The sequence below is a fragment of the Pelophylax lessonae genome, assembly GCF_965119305.1.
Source record: "Pelophylax lessonae genome assembly, chromosome: 4".
NCBI classification, from domain to species: domain Eukaryota; kingdom Metazoa; phylum Chordata; class Amphibia; order Anura; family Ranidae; genus Pelophylax; species Pelophylax lessonae.
In genome coordinates this window covers 357,901,421-357,922,240 of record NC_138771.1, presented here as the reverse complement: position 1 = coordinate 357,922,240, position 20,820 = coordinate 357,901,421, and the positions used below count along the sequence as shown (strand labels likewise).

Here is a 20,820-nt window from a genome sequence, read left to right as displayed (position 1 = left end):
TTTTTTTTTTTTGTTTCAATCAGTAAAGTGGCTATTCCCTGATATATAGGGAATACATCCTGGAGTGTATAGGTTGCCTACTAACGTATAACTTTTTTCTTTTTTATGGTTCCTGTTTTTTCCAGAGGTGATGGGCATCTATGGATGCCAGGTTTTCACCATCTCTCGCCAAATAAAATGCAGGGTATTACTCAATACAAAATACTAGTGATTACAAAGGCAAGTGTATACAGAATAGCAACTGATCTACTACAAGATAGGAATGTAATCACCACATTAGCATAGCAGAACATACTCTGGAGTTCTGTTTACATCCCTAATATGGTGCGAATAATAGTGTACCAATACACTTACTCATTCAGAAAACTGTCAGCGGTGATTGATATCCGCTAGACGGATGGGGAACGGATCTGTTTGTTTTTATCGGATTGGACATCAGCGGGTATAAATGAACATGTCCGTTTACATCTGCTGCTCAATAGAGGATGATGGAGGGTCCGATCGGGTTTGCCTGAAAAACGAATAGGCGGACTAAATCGGTCAGCCTTTGTGAAAGGGGCCTTTGTTTAGAAAAAGTTATTTTTTGTCCTCCCTGAAGGTACCAAAAAGGGATATCCTTCTTTCTCATCAATCATTGCAGGGTGGCTCAGGCTTCTTATTTCCCAGGCTTACACCCTGAAGGATTGGTTTCCTGCCTTCCCTGGCAGGGCCGATTCCAACAGATCTTGGGCCTTTCAGCATCAGGGGTCTGTTTAATAGGCTGGCAAGACTGCCACCTAGTGTTCTATTCTTATGCTTTGGCCAGTGTCCAATCACCTAATGGTAACAGCATATAACCCATGGTGTACGACTTTCTGTCCTGTGCTGTACTCCAAGATATGGAAATTACTGGTAAGTCAAAACTCCCATCTTATTGCACACTGTAATTATTGTCAACACTGTACATCTTTTCTTTTTGTGCTGCCATTGTACAGACAGAGAGAGGTACAATACCCAGCCTGCATGTAATCACCACAAGTTGATCACATGATCGGAAACCTGCTGTTTTGTTGAGTCTCGTACCTAGGGGACGACCAATATACAGTATTCTTATCGCTCATCATGCCAATTAAGCATATTGATGATATTCTATACAAATAATGACTGCCATTGTGTAGAACATAAATAGGATATTTTGTCAACACACCTAAATTCTTGTTAAAAGTTCAACTTTACTTTAGCAGGTTATAAAGTGCACTATGGTGCATGGTTTCAAAGCTTCTCAGGAGTCTATCAAGGGTGTGATTTATGTATTTTAAAATTAGTATTGCTTATAGATGGAACTTTCTGACAGCTTGGTGAACTGCAAATTGCTGTCGCCAAGTGCTAAAAGTTTTATCTTAGGCTTCTTTCACACGGTCCGCCTCCGCAGGCGGATCCGTGTTGCTCAGCGGGGATCGATCCGCGATCCCCGCTGAGCCGGGCGGATGACAGCTCTGTCTCTGCTTGCAGAGTGGAGAGGGAGGTGTCTCAGCACCCGCTGCCCTCTATGGGGGATCGGAGGAGAGCGGACCGCTTGTCCGCTCTCATCAGATCCGCTCCGCTCCGATTACTGAACGGATGGAAAAATAGGGTTTCCATCCGTCCAGATTTCAGCACAGGATCGGATGCAGATGGCAGCGGGTGTCAGCGGAGGTGACCTCCGCTGACACCCACTGCCCCATAGAGCTGCATGGAGGATCCGATCAGATCCGCCTAAAAAACTGACAGGCGGATCTGATCGGGCCGCCCGTGTGAAAGAGCCCTTAATCGCGCAGTACAGAATACAGGCAAGTGATTCATAGAGCCTTCATTATAGGGTTGTACCTTCAGATGATTGGACATTGGCAAAGCTTTTGAGGACACGCCCACTGAAGGCCTCCCCTATAACCTTAACCCACTCTATGGATCTTCATTTTGGGCTAGTGTCCTAAGGTAATGAACGTATTCTCTTTCAAGGAAAATAACTTTTTTAGTTTATTTTTCTTCATCATTTTATCTTTGGATTCTTCAGTCAACTCCTCATGGTCTTCTAATGCCACAAATAGAAGCAGTGTATCTGGATTGGAACAGCCTTGGTAAATATTGAGAGCCTGAATCCCACGCTGAGAGGTTGTCCTCTAATTTTGCTTCAGGCACTGGATCCTGCATGGATGATCATCTTGGAACTTAGTGCTATGTGTGTAATCAGCCTAAGGTTGCTATATAGGTTCCGGCCTGTGGTCCATCCCTTTTGGAACCTAGTCCCAGAAGAGGGCATGCCAACCAAGATGGTCGAAAGCCTGGAGTTCATTTACAGTCTAGCTTCATGGACAAGTAAGGCAGGGTCACCCAGTATGCTTCTGAAAATTACTGTAAAAGACTGAGACAATGGTTGAATTGTATTCCCTAGAATGTAAACTTTTCAGATTTCGCACTAAAACTCAACCACCTTAGTGCTTAGTGTATGGATGACCAGGTGTTGCATCACACCACGGTTTGCACATTTTATGGCCATTTCCACTCAGAGCCCTTATATGGTACTCAGGCACATCCTCCCTCACTTTCGGCAGGAAGGTTTGCTAGAGAACGATCTACACCCGGGTTACTGCACTCTCCTGGACATGCTTGCCCTATATTCCGCATCCTACTTAATAAGTCCTCAGTAAGTTCCGCATCCTACTTATTCCACAGGGGAATATCCTCACACATACATAGTTATGGTGGAGACCAGACGAAAGAGAACTATTGCAAAACCGTAGGCGAAAATGTTACCGCAGGTGAAAATTTGCTCTGCCAAAGGCTTGCACAACACTCAGAATGTCAATGCGCCCCCTGCACTTGAGCAAGAGCCAAGTCTAACACTGGTCTCTGCATCCAACTCTAGCTTCAAATAAGGCATGCAACAAGTAGCCTACCTGACAATACAATCTTTTTTCAATTCAATCTTTTCCCAGGGCCTTGCTAATGGGGAAAAGTTCACGTCTGCTGAAGCTTTAGCGTTGTGCAACTTAGTTCTCCTCTGTCTCGCCATGCCCCTTTGGGTACAAAGAGACCTCAAGTTCCCTGTTCATGGACATAAAGTATGTGCAATCTTTGATGGGTGGATTACCCTAGAAAGAATATTTACTCCTCCCAAATTCTTTGCTTAATTCTATTCACTGTAAAACGAGTTCAAGTAAACATTGGTTTATTCCTGTAGTTTACTCATTTATCCACCTCATCAGTGCTTTCTGCGCTTTGGAGTGCCAATTACTTTGTTTGTTGCACTGCCTTTTGACTTCTCCTCTTTTCCTTCAGTATGCACACAGATCCTAGCAACTCTTCTTGCTCTTCTCAGAACTTCTGAAGGACTCTCTCCCTTCCAACTGTTAGAAAATGTCCACAAAACAATTCAGATTCTTTAGGCTTTCGGTTGGGTGGTCAATGAAAAAAATAAACTGTTCTTTAGCCTTCTTATCACCTGGAATGCTTGGGTCTGATCTTGGGTGGATCTATTGCAAAAGTTTCAGAAAATAACATTTTTTCTCTCAGAGCACACACTCAAGAATTGAGGTTAAAGAGTCATCCTACAATGAGATTCTCTGTGAGAGTTTTTTTTTTTTCCATAAAATTTTTTTTATTGAGATTTATATAGAAAACATACAAAATATACACAGTGCATGAGAACATCTACATGAAGTGTATACAGAAAAGTGGTATATTAAGAAGAGATCGACATAACATAGCATTAACGACCAGGTTATACATCAGTACAATTATAGTGAGTTTGTGCAGAACAATAACATAAACTTGTGGCCGAATGTTGGTCTCAACCTGTATGACGGGGTTACATGGGGTAGAGAACCAGTCTGAGGACAGGCAGAAAAAAGGGGTCATGTGCCACAGCGGCATCTTTTACTGAGTACTGTTAGCCAGGTTGTATACATGGTAGGGGTTGGTTTCGGCCAAGAGGCAGGAAAGGACCCACTGACTATCTGACTATGGAGTGGTGTGTCGTTTAACCGGAGACAGAGGACGAACAACAGATTGGGAGGGGAAGGAGGGGAAGGGAAGTTGGGAAGGGGGAAGGGAGGAGGTGATGGGGAGAAAAGGAGGGAAAGTAGGGAGTGAGGGGGGAAGGGATGCAGAAAGTGCCAGAAGGGTTGGGGTAGGGGAGGGTAGGAGGAGATGAAGGCAGGGTGATGTATGGTCATTGGTGATTTGTAAATCAATACTAAAAATGTGAGCATAGGTAGGGATAGGGCGCGACTGTAATCTCAAGCCCTCGGTAGGTTGCTCGAGGTCATGTTGGAGGGCCCTTAGCCTCCATAACCGTTTTGTAGGTGGTATTGTCCTTGAACCGAATCCAGTCTATCCATTGGGCTGAGAATCTGTGTATTTGGTCATTAGATCTCTGTGAGAGTTTTATGCCTCATGGTGTCCTCCCTTGAGGCTGTACCATTTTCCCAATTTCATTCAAAACCTCTCCAACACATCATCTTGTTAACCTGGAACAAGCATGTTTCTCTTGACTTACACATGCTCATTTCCAGCAAAGCAGAAAATGACCTAGCTTAATGAATATCCAGCCCAGCATTAACAATCGGGAAATCTTTCTTTCCCTGTCATTGGATAGTGATAGCTAGAGATGCCAGGCTTTCAGGCTAGGAAGGAATGTTCCAGTACCTTGGGAACCAGATAAGAGTCACCTGGTGAAGCCAATTTTCCCATCAATATCCTGGTTCTCATCCTGCTTCTCTCAGTCTCTCGGTTTACCAGTATAGCTGTTGAAGCCCAGGTCTTGAGCAGATCACAAAGATAGTTTTCCTTTTTGTCCCGTCACCAGGACTTTGCAAGGGGCACTCTACTTCCATGTCGACCATCGCAAGGTGGGTCCTCTGTTTATACCTTTTTAAAGTTCTACCAGGTGGATGTCCAATCTTCTGTGAATGCAGCTTTCAACTGCAAGGTTCTTACAGTAACTCTCTGAAGTTGGATCCTTTTGACGTTTGTTGGCACAGTTCTGGTACCTAGTTGTTGCCCACCCTTCTTATTCATTGTTTGACAATATCCCAGGGTCTATGAATAATTTGTGTCCTGTGCTGTACGATTAAGATGAGAGGAAATTTGAATTGCCTGTAAATTCCATTTTTGGAGAACATTACAGGACACAGTCCCCCTCCTGGCCATTCCTTGGTTACCCTGCATTATTTGATACAAAACACTCACAAAGTGGGGTAGGATTATAGGGGAGGTGCCCAGGGTACTTGACCTCAAAAGCTTGCCAGCGTCCAATCATGAGCATACGGTATAACCCAGAGTCTATCAATACTTTGCCTGTGACCTGTTCTATACTCTTAGATATTGACCTTACACGGGTCAGGTTTCTCTGAGCTCTGTGATCTAGTTCTGCAGTGTGTGTGATGTCAAAACCCTGCCCCCTGCCATTCACTGCTGTGAAGTAGCCTTTGATCTGTGTGTTTTATGAGGATGTAGAGAAGTGAGCGCTGTAGATAAACAGGTACCACCTATGTAGGATTTCTTTCATCTCTGTGCATCACCTGAGGCTAGTCACTTTAGTGGGTATTTGTACAAATGTGTATATGCTTAAACTGTGCCTTATTAAAAGACTGAAAGTAGGTTGGCTATTATGAGTTAGAGCATATGGCATCTCTACTCCTGTCTGCGTCTGCATTGATATACACTTATTTCTGGAGGTCAAGAACCAATACAAAATTGAAATCTGTTTTTCACTTTGTGTTCATGTACCTAGGCACTTGCTCTACTTAATACCTTTTGCCTTTTACTTATACTATTGTCAGACTTAGTCACTGCTGTTTGTTTATGCCTAAGCTGATGCAGCAGAAGGCAGTTGCTGAAGCTTATGGAGAGTATTACTTTCAGTGTACACAAGCTATTAGTGACTTCAACTTGTGTCCTGGGAACCTTTTCCTGTTGAGTATTTTACTGTAAGGAAGGCACCTTGTATATGATTTCCTAAGTAGGGTGGTTGTTGATGCTAGTATAGATAGAGGAAATACATATTTATTACTGTATGTTATGTTACAGCAATGCTGGCAGGGGCCACAGCTGTGTACACTCAGTTTATCACCCAGCTAACAGAGGAAAATCAACCCTGCTGTCCAGTGTGCCAAAGGATCTTCCCCTCAGAAGCCGAGCTGCAAGATGTCATTAATGACATGCAGTCCAAACTGCGCTTGGTTCCAGATAAACTCAAGTCTACAGAAAGTGATTTAAAGAGAAGAGAAAAAAGGAGAGATGAAATGATGGAGCTGAAGCCGATGAGGTACGTCTAATATATTTATACTGTTTTCATTAACATAGGCATTTCTTAAGGCTAGGTTCAATATCCGGCAAACTGTTCACAACTGTTCCCCTTAGTTGTCACTGTGAATTCAACTGAAAGCAACTGTTAAGCGATTCAGCTACAATTTAGCTGAGGTTCCGATGCAAATTTTTTGAGCAGGCGGTCACCTGCGACTTTAATGTTAGCTGGTTGTTAGGGACCGAGCCGGTAAGCTGACCGCCATGTCCTTAACAACGGATAACTCATCAGCTGTCAGTGTCAAAAAATTGCCGGCAATAAATTGTAACAAAAAAAAAATGGCCAAAAAAAACCCAAATTCTTTTTTTTTTTTCTTTTAAATGCGCGGGGTCCCCCCCAAATCCATACCTCACCCTTAGGTCGGGTATGGATTATAACGGGAACCCCCAAGCTAAAATTAATAAAAAGAAGAAAAATGTCATTTCCCCCCCCCCCAAATCCTTATGCGACCCTTATCCGGGCATGCAGCCTGGCAGTCAAGGAAAGGGTGGGGGGGGGGGAGGTGGGTGGGGGGGAGTAAGATCCCCCCTTTGAACCATACCGGGCCACATGCCCTTAACTTGTGGGGGGCTGCTCTCCCCCCCCCCAACCAAAAGCATCTTGTCCCCATGTTGATGGCTGTGGACATAGTATACTTGGATTTTGCAAGAGTGTTTAACATAGTTCCCCACACACAGTTAATATATTAAGTCTATAGACTTAGAAAATGTAGCTGGTAAATGAATCAAAAACTGGCTAAAAGATCAGATTCAGAGAGTAGCAATTGAGGCCCATTTTACGCAGGTGTTCTGACTATCCTTTTTTATTCGTCCCTTGACGGATGAAAAACGGACAGCAATGCAGTCCTGTCAGCAAATAAATGTGCACTGGTCATCAGTTTTCATCTGCGTCCGTTCAGGTATAAGATCTCTTTTTTTTTTTTTTTTTTTGTTTTGCTTACATCTGTTAGGTCTGCTTCTGTGTTGTAAACTGGCAAAGGTCAATTTTTGCATTGGTTGTTAGGAGTGGTGGTTAGGGGACGCTATGTAAAATCTACATAAAAAAAAATGCAATGATTTGCAAATCTCACAAACCCATATATTTTTCACAGTAAAAAATAGAAAACATAGCAAATGTTTAAACTGAGAAAATTTACTATTTTAAGAGAAAAAAAAAGGGAATTTTGAAATTGATGGCAGCAACATGTTGCAAAAATATGGAACAAGGCAATTATTACCACAGTGTTGCTTCCCCTCTCCTTTTAGCAATACTCTGTAAATGGGAACTAAGGAGACCAGTTGCTGGAGTTTTGCGGGAGGAATGTTGCCCCATTCTTGCCTAATATAGGATTCTATCTGCTTAACAGTCCTGCATCTTTCTTGTCATATTTTTCATTTAAAAATGCAACAAATATTTTCAACTGGTTAAAGGTCTGGACTGCAGGCAGGCCAGTTAAGCATCAGGACTCTTCTACTATGATGCTATGCTGTTGTAGATGCAGTATGTGGTTACCATTGTCCTGTTGAAATATGCCAGGCATTCCCGGAAAGACGTCTTCAGGATGGGAACATGTGTTACTTTAAAAACTTGGATATATCCTTCAGCATTGATGTTGCTTCTCCAGATGTGCAAGTTGCCCATTCCACGCACCTCCATACCATCGGAAAGGCAGGCTTTTGAACTGAGCACTGATAATGTCTCCTCTCTTTTGTCTGGAGGAGGCGGCACCTGTTGTTTCCAAAAAGAATGTCAAATTTTGATTTGTCTGACCACAAAACAGTTTTCCAAATGAGCTTTGGCTCAAAGAAGACGGCTGCTTTTCTGGATCCTGTACAGATACGGCTTCTTCTTTGCATGATAGAGCTTTACCTTGCACTTTAGGCTTGCACGCCAAACTGTTCACAGACAGTGATTTCTGGAAATATTCCTGAGCCCATGCAGTCATGTCCATCACAGAATCGTGATCATGTTTTTATTTCAGTGTCATTTGAGGGCCCGAAGATCACATATAGTGTCTGCCTTGTCCCCTACCCACAGAAATTTCTTCAGATTCTCTGAATCTTTTAACAACAATACGCACGTACGTACTGTAGATGATCGTATATTTAAAGTCTTTGCAATTTTACGTTGGGAACATTTCACAGATTAGTGAATCTTCACTTCTCTGACACGCTCACTCTCTAAGAAGCCCTTTTTATACCCGATGATACTGACCTGTTTTTAATTCACCTAATTAGTTCCAAAATGTTCTTCCATGTTTTCGTTGTTGGCACCACTTACTTTGCCAGCTTTTTGTTGTCCTAGCCCAACTTTTTAAGACTTGTTGCTGCCATTAATTTCAAAATGCCCTTATTTTTTTTTTTTTTTTTTTAAATGGTACATTTTTTTCAGTTTAAAGAGGAAGATAACCCTCCTCTGCAACTTGTACCTATAGGTAATCCTATATTAAGGCTTACCTATAGGTACTGTAAATATCTCCTAAACATGCACCGTTTAGGATATATTTACCTTACATGCAGTCAGTGACGTCACTGGCGCATGCGCTCTGAAGGAACGGCCGCTGGTGCCGTTCCCTTAGAGTCCCGTGCCGTGACCGTCGGCTCCTGCGCTCGTGCGCGGGAGTGACGTCACCGCGGCTCCGGCCAATCAACCGCGTCATACAGGTAAGCGGGCGGCACGGCGGGGGCTCATTCTAAGGTAAGTATTTCATAATGAGCTAGTATGCGATGCATACTAGCTCATTATGTGTTTATCTTTCAGGTTGCAAAAAAAGAAAAGTTTCATGGGTTTACAACCTCTTTAAACACTTTGATATGTTTTCTATTTTCTAATGTGAATAATATATGGGTTTATGAGATTTGCAAATCATTGCATTATGTTTTTATGTAGATTTTACACAGCCTCACATCTTTTATGGAATTGGGGTTGTGTAAATACATAATGGTTCTTAGAGAACTTGTTGTAAAGTTATTCACTTTCAGGTCATTAGGAGGCACTCTTTATATCTGGAGGGAAAGAGATTAAACTTCCAAGGGAAAGAGAGTAAACCTCCAAATATGGAAAGGTTTCTTCACTGTGAGAACTGTGAAAATGTGGAATAGACTCCTTGCTTTCCACTGTAAAACCTTGTCTCTGAGTTTATAGACTGCAAATGATTAAAAAAAGGGGATGCTGTTAATCGGGTTTTAGGCTGGGTTCACACTTATGCGAATTGGATGCGGGTTTTTCCGCATCCGATGCTCATGACAGGAGACCATGACTGGCTCTTAATGGTGCCGGTTCACACACCTCTGGGTTGGCCACGGTCTGCAATGGAATAGGGTCCTGTATGTCTTTGGCTCTGTTTCAGGTCCAAATTCAGGCAAGATTTCTGACCTGATTCGCACCTGAAACAGTGAACAGGGATGCACCGGACCACTTGCTGTGAGCTGCAGCTAGTGTGAACCCAGCTTTAATCTGTGCTGCTGCTAGTTTTCATCATCAGTAAATTGATATTACATTGTCATTAATCAGGTTACATAACCATGAATGCTTTCCAAAATACATATTTAAATTTTTTTTTTTTTAATCAATTTACAAATTGCAAAGTGAGCAAACAGATGAAAAATCTAAATCAAATCAATATTTGGTGTGAACCCTTTGGCTTCAAACCTACATCAATTGTACACTACACTACACTGTCTAAGTACACTTGCACACAATTTTTGAAGGAACTCCACAAGATAGGCTGCTCCAAACTTCTTCGAGAGCTAACCACAGCAATGGGAACACCATTGATCAGACAACGTTAAGGACCATAGACACAGTGGTTGCCCAAGGAAACTAAATGCAGCAGATGAAAGACACTTCATGCTTCCTTCCCTTCAACAATGAAAGAAAACCAGTGGGACCCAGGTACACCCATCTACTGTCCTAAGAAGTTTGGCCAGAAGTGGTCTTAATGGAGCAATTGAAGCCAAAAAGCCGTAATTCTGACGTTGAAACAAGGCTTAGCGACTCACCTATGCATGAAAACATAGGAACTGGGGTGCAGAAAAATGGCAGCAGGTGTTTTGGACTGAAGAAACAAAATTTTAAAATATTTGGCTGTAGCAGGAGCCAGTTTGTTTGCCAAAGGTCTGGAGAGTGGTACAATAATATGTGTCTGCAGGCTTATGGGTGGCTTCAGGCATGTTCGGATTGTAATCTCAACCCATCTGAGCGATTGCGTCATGAAGCCCTCACACCGCCAATCAGCCAGCCTAGTCAAGGCATCGGTATATGCAGCTGCGGGCCGGGAAATGCCGAACTGCATATAATTGACGGTGTGCAGTTACGGCTTCCTGCCATGATTGCTCAGTTGGGTGGGGACTAGGATCTGAACACGCCTGAGCCCATCCCTAGTCAGGATCAATAGTGTCCTTAATGCACAGGCAGGCAAATACTTTTACGTCATGTTATAAAATCAGGGAGGGCTGTGATTGGCCCCAGTTTTATTCTGCAGCAGGACAATGTTTCCAAACCTACAGCTAATAACAATAAGATCTATCTTCAGTGTAAAGAAGAACATGGAGTCCGGGAACTGATTATTTGGCTCCCATAGAGCCCTGATCTCAACATGATTCAGTCTGTCTTGAATTACTTGAAGAGACCGAAGGATTTGAGGCAGCCTACATCCACAGAAGATCTGTGGCTAGTTCTCCAAGATGTTTGATACAACCTACCTCCCATGTTTCTTCAAAAACTGTTTGCAATTCTACCTAGAATTTATGCGGTTTTGAAGGCAAAGGGTGGTCATACCAAATAGTGATTTGATTTGGATTTCTCCTCTGTTTATTTACTTTCCATTTTATTAATTAATAAACATTGACTATTAACACTTATATATATATATATATATATATATATATATATATATATATATATATATATATTTATATTGTGTGTGTGTATGTGTGTGTATATATATATATATATATAACCTGTGTGTGTGTATACACACACACTATATTGTCAAATATATTGGGATGCCTGCCATTGAACGGACATGAACTTTATTAGCATCTCAGTCTTAGTCCGTAGGGTTCAATATCGAGTTGGTCCACCCTTTGCAGCTATAAGAGCTTCAACTCTTCTGGGAAGACTGACCACAAGGTTTAGGAGTGTGTCTGTGGGAATGTTTGACTATTCTTCCAGAAGGGCATTTGTGAGGTCAGGCACTGATGTAGGATGAGAAGGCCTGGCTCCCAGTTTCTGCTTTGATTCATCACAAAGGTGTTCTATCAGGTTGAGGTTAGGACTCAGTGCAAGCCAGTTAAGTTCCTCCACCCCAAACTTTCTTATCCATGTATTTATGGACCTTGCTTTACACACTGGTCCAAATCAATTGTTGGAGGGGGGATTATGGTGTGGGGTTGTTTTTCACTTGTTGGGCTTGGCCCCTTAGTTCCAGTGAAGGAAACTCTTAAGGCGTCAGCATACCAATACAATTTGGACAATTTCATGCTCCCAACATTGTGGGAACAGTTTAGGGATGGCCCCTTCCTGTTCTAACATGACTGCACACCAGTGCACAAAGCAAGGTCCATAAAGACATGTGTTAGCAAGGTGGGAGGAACTTGACTGGCAAAGAACCCCTTAGGTATGAATTAGAGCAGAGACTACGAGCCAGGCCTTCTCGTCCAACATCAGTGCCAGACCTTTTAAATGTGCTTCTGGAAGAATGGTCAAACATTCCCATAGACACACTCCTAAACCTTGTGGACAGCCTTCCCAGAAGAGTTGAAGCTGTTATAGCTGCAAAGGGTGGGCCAACTCAATTTTGAACCCTACGGGCTAAGACTGGGATGCCATTAAAGTTCATGTGCGTGTAAAGGCAGATATCCCAATACTTTTGAATATATATATATATATATATATATATATATATATATATATATATATATATATGTGTGTGTGTGTGTGTATATTATATGCACATCTTATAAAATTAGAATGTCATCAAAAAGTTAATTTATTTCAGTGATTCAATTCAAAAAGTGAAACTCATATATTTTATATAGATGTTTTACACACAGTGATACATTTCAAGCATTTCTTTTTTTTTTTTTTTAATTTTTGATGAATATGGCTCACAGCTAGTGAAAACCCAAAATTCAGTATTCAATTAAAAAATTCAAAAAGTGAAACTCATATATTTTATATAGATGTTTTACACACATAGTGATACATTTCAAGCATTTCTTTCTTTTTAATTTTGATGAATATGGCTTACAGCACATGAAAACCCAAAATTCAGTATCTTAAAAAATTAGAATATTACATAAGACCAATAAGAAAAAAAGGATTTTTGATACAGAAATGCGGACTTACTGAAAAGTATGTCCATGTACAGTATAGTGTGCACTCAATACTTGGTCGGGGCTCCTTTTGAAATAATTATTACATCAATGCAGCGTGGCATGAAGGCGATCAGCCTGTGGCACTGCTGAGGTGTTATGGAAGCCCAGGTTTCTTTGATAGTGGATTTCAGCTCATCTGCATTGTTGGGTCTGGTGTCTCTCATCTTCCTCTTGACAATACCCCACAGATTCTTTATGGGGTTTAAGTCAGATGAGATTGCTGGCCAATCGAGCACAGTTATACCATGATCATGAAACCAGGTATTGGTACTTATGGCAGCGTGGGCAGGTGCCAAGTCCTGCTGGAAAATGAAATCAGCATCTCCATAAAGCTGGTCAGCAGAGGGAAGCGTGAAGTGCTCTAGAGTTTCCTGGTAGAGGGCTGTGCTGACTTTGGACTTGATAAAACACAGTGAACCATCACCAGCAGATGACATCACTCCCCAAATCATCACGAACTGTGGAAAATGTTGCATTTCATTAGGAAATCAAGGTCCCAGAATCTGGAGGAAGAGTGGAGAGGCACAGAATCCAAGTTGCTTGCGGTCCAGTTTTCACAGTCAGTGATGATTTGGAGAGCCATGTAATCTGCTGGTTTTGGTTCACTGTGTTTTTATTTAAGTCCAAAATCAGTGCAGCCCTCTACCAGTAAATTGTAGAGCACTTCATGCTTCCCTCTGCTGACCAGCTTTATGGAAATGTTGATTTCACTTTCCAGCAGGACTTGGTGCCTGCCCACACTGCTAAAAGTACCAATACCTGGTTTAATGATCATGGTATCACTATGCTTGATTTGCCAGCAAACTCGCCTGACCTAAACCCCATAGAGAATCTGTGGGATATTGTCAACACGAAGATGAGAGACAAAAGACCCAACAATACAGACAAACTGAAGGCTGCTATCAAAAAAACCTGGGTTTCCATAACACCTCAGCAATGCCACAGGCTGATCGCCTCCATGCCACGTCGCATTGATGCAGTAATTCATGCAAAAGGAGCCCCAAGCAAGTGCATGCTATACTGTACATGGACATACTTTTCAGTAAGCCAACATTTCTGTATTAAAAACCTTTTTTCTCTATCGTTCATCGACAGACGCAGCTCCATCTAGTAAGAGACTATAGGGTTATGCTCCTCCTATCAGGAATATGCACTAGGCAGGAAAAAAACTTAACCACACCTATGGGGCTGTCCATGCAGGCATAACCCCACACCCTGCTATCATCAAACAGTTTGTTTCTGCCTAGTTTAAGAAATAGGACCTAGCTTCCTGCTGGGACTTTGGTCTTAGCTATTATAGGAAAGTTTGTTAGTTTGTGATTTTTTATTTTCACTAGTTAGTTCCTCAGAACCAAGATCCAGAGGAGCTACAAGCAACAGCCGTCTGAGGTTTCACACTGGATAATCTAGATCCTCAAGGTCTCTCAGCCTGGCCAGTGAGCATGAGCAGGTTATAGTCCAGAACTAGGCCTCGCCATGACAGTGCCCCGACGAATGGGGACGAGCCTGTGAGTGGACCGCCTCGCTGTGACGCACACAACCTGGAATGCTCTTAGTCACAGCTTGCCTTTGGCTGACAGCACCCCTATCCCGGGTGGGAGGTGATCTGTTTCAGAATGGCGCCCACCTGGTTCCATGGTATGGTGAGTAAATTGTCCCCCCAAAACCCCCCGACGGTCTCGCTGTGAATGTGGGCCCTTCCCTGGATTAGTCGGACCTTAGGGGCTCCCTGGGTTCCCCTGGCATCTCGGAGGACTAGTCCTTTGTACCCCTCGGCATTCCCCTACCCTTAGCAGGTTTTTACATTGGCGGAGCGGTAATAATATGGCCGTTGTAGCGCTTATTTGAGGGGGGTGACTTGTCCTGTTTGGGCCCCTGGTCAGGGACCTTCCGATATCTATTGTTCTGGGCCCCCTTTTGGGGGTCCTAGAAACTGCATGGCACATTAGAATATATGGGCAGCCATTTTCTAGAATTCCCCATTGAGAATGCATGAGCGGCCATTTTCCTGAGGCCATAGGCTGGACAGTCAAGCGGCATGGTTTTTAAAATATAGAGGCTGAGTTTTCTCTTCCACTTCCTGTATAGTCAGTGTCAGTTTTGTTTTTGCACAGATCTTGCTGGAAGTCTCCTCTTTGGTCTAGTAAAGTTTCCTGGGGTTCCCTGTGGGTTTTGCTTCATTTACTTTGCAGTTATAATAACCAGGGATTGTGAGCCCGCACTTATAGCAGGTGGGACTGCGTTTTTGGCGGTCTTAAAGAGACACTGCCCAATTATTTAGAAAAGTGTAACATGGAGTTCAGGATAATATTTCACCTGCAGACCCCCTGGGAGCGATTGCGGTAACTTCTGGTTCTCAGTCTTAGTCAGATATTGCAGCTTTTTTGCAAAATTTGATGTCTAAGGTGGATTTTTTCATTGCTAGTGCTGCTAGCCCAAACGCCCCTCACCTCCATCTGCAGGGTCTTCACACTCTGAGATAGACATGGCCGCCGCAGACCACCCTGAAGGGTCAGTTTCGTCGCATTCTGGCTGTGAAGAGGACCTGTCCTCATCAGCCGCCATGCAGGAATGCGCTTTGGTGGAAGCTCTGATAGTTTCAGTGCAGGAAACTTTAAAATTGGCTGATGAACCCACGGCACCGGATACGCAGGTGTCTTTTGGCTCCCGCAAATCCCGTAAATCGGGTAAGGTGTTCCCTTGCCCAGACTTATTTCATACTATTGTAGATAAACAATGACAGTGCATTAAGCACGTTAGTGGTGCCTAAGCTCTTTGCATGCCGTTACCCCTTTGCAGAGGCCGTGTCCACTAGGGTGACTGTACCACCAAAAGTGGATTCCCCAGGTGTCCAGGTTGAATAAAGCGACTCTGGTACCACTGAAAGAGTATCCAACTTTCTCTGTCGCTCATTGACAGACGCAGATTCCATATCTTGATATTCATAGGGGTATACTGCCCCCTACAGGAGTAGGACACTAGGCAGAAAAAAAGTTCTGGCTACACCTATGGGCAGTCCCAGGGGGCATACCCTCTCCCTGCTCTAGGATGTCAGTTTTTTTCTGCTTAGTCAGGACCTAAGTTCCTTGCTGGGATCTCTGGTCCTGGCAAGTTTTTTTAGATAAATCTTTTTTTTAGTTGGCTTTTTTCTCCGAATTGTTCTTGTGAGATCTAAAGCAGTTATGCCGGATCTGGGCGATGGGCTGGATGCTGAGATCCAGTGGTCACCCCAGCCGGCCTACGAGCACGTGCAGGCCCTAGCTCCGCGCTGGGTTCGGCCGCGACATAGTCCCACTGGACGGGGGTTAAACGTCCCGCCGAGTCACATACAACCGGTCGGCGACCGAGTTGCAGCGTCCCTTTTGGCCCGACATCCCCCCCCCCCCACTGGGCGGCGAGGAGTTTTGTCTGGAGTGGCGCCTGCTCTGTTCCGGTATGGTGAGTAAACGTTTCCCCCCTTTCCCTCATGGCTGACTCTGGGGTGGACGCGGGCCCCTCCCTGGGACGGTCGGACCCCCATTTCTCTGGGCTCCCCTCTGTTCCTCTGTGCACCCCCCTCCGGTGGTGTCCCTCTTCCCTCCCCATCCCCCCCGTGTTTGTGGGGTGGCTGGCAGTTCGTGCAGGCCGCTAAGGGGGCGGGGGATGGGGGGTCTCGACGGTGCGGATGGCTGTTGTGCAGGGGGGCTTCCTCCCTGGCTTCCCAGGGCCTACCTGCCGATCGATCGCATGTTGGTGGGGGCCCCCGGGGACCCCCCTTTCCGCCGCAGCACACGGGGCCACCATTTTCTTGTAGCATCCTCGTGTATTCATGGCGGCGGCCATCTTGGTACATACAGCTCGTTTTGCTTCAGAGTTGGGCTGCAGTGGGAGTTCCTGGAGGCGTGTAATGGGGTGGACCCGGGAAGATCGCTCCACAGGACTTCCTTTCCATGAGGACAGCGCTGAGAGCAGTCCTTTGAACTTCTGGTGCATCGGGTGGTGAGCCTTTTGGGGGTCTCTCTTCTCTCTCTGCGGGGGTCTCTAGGCACGCTGCCTGGCCACTGGGGGGCGCTGTAGTGCTGGGAGACATTTAAAAAAAAATCATATTTTGCTGACGGATTCCCCTGGTGTACCATGGACCCTGGTGCACAGGTGTCCTCACCTGATCCCCTCGAGGTGGCCGCAGGGCCCTCCGGTCCCCAGCTAACCATTGATGCACTTTCGCGGTCCTGGAGTCATTTGTGTCCCGGGTGGAGGGGGCCTGCCAGGGACGGGGGGCTAAAAAGCAACCCCCGCCTACCCCTGTCTCGTCTGATGCCTCAGATTCTGATTCTGAGCAAGTCGCTGCTGATGCGGGTCTCTCCTCTGGGGCTGATGTCTCGCGCCCCGTGTCCTCTGATAGTGAGGATGACCTTTCTGCCTCCGCTGTAGCGCAAGACAAAGCGCTGGTGGACGCGCTGATTGTGTCTGTCCGGGAGACCCTAAAGCTGGAGGTTGCAGCTGCAGATGCGACTTATACGGAAGTTGCCTTTGGCACTCGCAAGCCCTCCAGGGTGGCGAAGGTTTTTCCTTTTCCCAAATGCTTTGACGATATCATTAAGAAAGAGTGGGTCCGTCCGAAACGCCCCCCTGGGATGCCCAAACGGATTGCTAGGCGCTACCCGTTTGAAGAGTCCCTCCTTAAGAAATGGACGGTGCCGCCTTCGGTCGATCCGCCGGTCTCCAGGCTAAATAAGGCTACTGTTATCCCGTTAGAGGATTCCTCGTCCTTTAGGGATCCGGTTGAATCTGTGTCCTGCTCTATATTCTCCCTGGTGGGGTCGGCCTTCAGACCAGTGTTTACCATTGCTCTGGTTTCGCAAACATTGACGGAATGGGCCAAGTTGTTACGCCGTGTCCTGGCGTGGCGGAGTTGCTGGACCAAATGGTGCAGGGGCTGCAGTTTGTTTGTGACGCCGCGCTGGATGCTGCTCCACTGCTGGGACGTGTGTCGTTCTCGACGGTGGTCCTCCGGCGCATGCTATGGTTGAAGTGCTGGTCGGCGGATCAGGCTTCCAAAAAAGCCTTGACTGATCTCCCTTTTCAGGGGGATCACCTGTTTGGTGCTACCTTGGATGATATTATCAAAGGTCTCACTGGGGGCAAGAGCACCTTTCTCCCACAGGCTGCCAAGAGTAAGGAACCTCGTCACAGACGGGGACCTTCCTTTTCAGCCCACAAGAAGTTTTTTCGTTCCTCCGGGTCGGGTGACAAGGCGAAGTCCTCCAAGGCCCCCTCGGGGGGGTTTCAAGAGACCCTGGTCTGGTAAGCAAAAATCCGGCCCTTCCAGACCTGAGGATAAGTCCGCTTCGGCCTGAAGGTGCGCCCCCCCCCCATGTCAGGGGTGGGGGGGGGCGTCTTTGCCGGTTCCCGGACCCGTGGCTCTCCAGGATTCAAGACAAGTGGGTTCACAAGGTCATACGGTTGGGATACAAGATCGAGTTTCGATCAGTTCCACCGGTGAGGTTCTTCCCTTCCAATGTGCAACTGTCCCCGGATCGCCTACGGGCTCTGTTGGGGGCAGTGCAGGACTTGTCACAACAGGGAGTGGTAGTTCTGGTTCCCGCTAGGTAACGTTTTCGGGGCTTTTACTCAAATCTGTTCACAGTGCCCAGGAAAGAGGGCAAGGTGCGTCCAATTCTGGACTTAAAGGCACTCAATTTTTTTTATCCGGGTGCAAAAGTTCAAGATGGAGTCCATTCGCACAGTGGTGGCCTCCCTGTATCAGGGGGACTTTCTGGCCTTCATAGACATCAAGGATGCCTATCTTCACGTTCCCATTTACGCAGGACACCAACGTTTTCTGCGCTTTGCTGTGGGAGAGGACCATAATCAGTTTGTGGCGTTACCCTTTGGTCTCGCCTCTGCTCCCCGGGTCTTCACAAAGGTTTTGGCCCCAGTTCTGGAGCTGTTGCGGCAGAGGGGCATATTGGTTCTGGGCTACCTGGACGACCTCCTCCTCCGTGCGGAGTCTCCGCAGGCTCTGTTGTCAAACCTGGAGATCACCATGACCTCTTTGGAAGAGTTCGGGTGGCTTGTGAACCTGCAGAAGTCATCCCTGGTTCCCTCCAGGAGGCTGGGTTATCTGGGCCTGACTTTGGATGCGTCCTTGGCCAAGGTGTTTCTCCAGAAGATACAGTCGGCGACTCAGCTGTTACTGTCCGCCAACTGGCCGTCCCTTCAGACCTGCATGAGGGTTCTGGGACTGATGGTGGCGTCTTTCGAGGCAGTACCTTTTGCTCAGTTTCATACGAGGACCCTCCAAAAGGAGGGGACCAGGGAGTCCCTGGTTTGGTGGCTTCGGTCTCCGATGCTCAGTCGGGGAAGTCATTTCTTCAGATCTATTGGACGATTGTCACCACGGATGCCAGTCTATCCGGGTGGGGAGGGGTTCTCGGCAGGCTGTCTGCTCAGGGGCTCTGGTCCCTGGAAGAATCCAGGTTGCCGATAAATGTGTTGGAACTGAGAGCGATCAGGCTTTGCCTGGTTCACTGGACCAAGCGTCTTCAGGGCTGCCCGGTTCGGATTCAGTCGGACAACGCCACGGCCGTGGCTTATGTCAAATCACCAGGGGGGCACCAAGAGTGTTCTGGCGGCCATGGAAGTGGCCGGCATCCTTCGCTGGGCGGAACGTTTCGGCTCTCTCCGTGGTTCACATTCTGGGCGTGGAAAATTGGCAGGCGGATTTTCTCAGCCGTCAGACCTTGGATCAAGGGGAATGGTCTCTTCATCCGGAGGTGTTTCACCAGTTGTGCCTTCGTTGGGGCGCCCTGGATGTGGATCTGTTGGCGTCTCGACTCAACAGGAAAGTGCAGAGGTTTGTAGCCCGCTCCCGCGATCCTCTGGCGAACCCCACAGACGCGCTGGTCGCCCCGTGGGGGCAGTATCAGCTGCTGTATGCCTTTCCTCCACTCAAGTTGCTGCCGAAACTTCTTCGCAGAATAGGGGCGGAAGGAATTCCAGTCATTCTTGTGGCTCCGGACTGGCCTCGTCAGGCCTGGTACGCCGACTTGGTCAGGCTGGTCGCGGATGCTCCTTGGCGACTTCCTCTCAGGGAGGATCTGCTGTCTCAGGGGCCGATCTTCCATCCTGCTTTACGGTCGCTGGCTTTGACGGCTTGGCTGTTGAGAGCCAGGTGCTGAAGGACAGGGGTTTGTCTGCTTCAGTTATTCCTACTCTGATTATAGCGAGGAAAGCGACTTCCAGAAAGATCTATCATCGCACATGGAGGTCTTATATCGCGTGGTGTCCCTTCGGGGTTCCTCCACGCTCTTACTCGGTGGCTCGGATCTCGGCCTTCCTGCAAAGGGGGGTTGAGCAGAAGCTGGCCTTGAGCACTATCAAGGGTCAGGTTTCAGCCTTGGCACTTTTCTTCCAGAGGCCACTGGCCACTCATTGCCTGGTGCAGAATTTCATCCAGGGGTGCGGCATCTCGTTCCTCCGGTGCGCTCGCCCTTACCGCCCTGGGACCTTAATTTGGTGTTGTCGGTTCTCCAGAAACCTCCCTTTGAAAATATTAGGAAGATTCCCCTGCTTACCTTATCCCAGAAGGTGGCCTTTTTGGTGGCTATCACTTCTGCACGCAGTGTGTCGGAACTGGCTGCGTTGTCCTGTCGTTCCCCCTATCTGGTGGTTCATAGGGATAAGGTGGTTCTTCGTTCTAATCCATCCTTCCTTCCTAAGGTGGTTTCCGGTTTTCACTTGAATGAGGATATTGTGTTTCCTTCCCTGTGTCCTAAGCCCAGTCATCCTCGGGAGTTTGCGTTGCACTCCTTGGATGTGGTTCGGGCAATCAGGGGGTACTTGGCTACTACTGACTCCTTTCGTAAGTCTGATTCGCTTTTTGTGATCACGGATGGCCCTAGGAAAGGGTTGCCTGCGTCTGCCGCGACTATATCCAGATGGATCAGGCAGACGGTGGTGCAGGTTTATTCTATTTAGGGCCAGGTTCCTCCGTTTCCTGTTAAGGTGCACTCTACTCGGGCTCTTAGTGCTTCCTGGGCTTTCCGCCATCAGGCGTCGGTGCTTCAGGTTTGCAAGGCGGCTACCTGGTCGTCTGTTCATACCTTTACTAAATTTTATAAGGTTGATGTGCTGGCATCGGCGAATGCCTCCTTT

At 46.3% G+C, this 20,820-nt stretch overlaps 1 protein-coding gene across 1 annotated transcript in view; it reads left to right on the top strand.

Annotated features, from left to right (window-relative positions):
• Positions 1-20,820, top strand: part of RAD50 (RAD50 double strand break repair protein) — a 549,855-nt gene that overhangs the window by 273,255 nt on the left and 255,780 nt on the right. Inside the window, exon 14 of the mRNA XM_082256750.1 lies at positions 6,049-6,286. Coding sequence (XP_082112876.1) covers positions 6,049-6,286 — 238 coding nt within the window. The remainder of the gene's footprint in view (positions 1-6,048; positions 6,287-20,820) is intronic.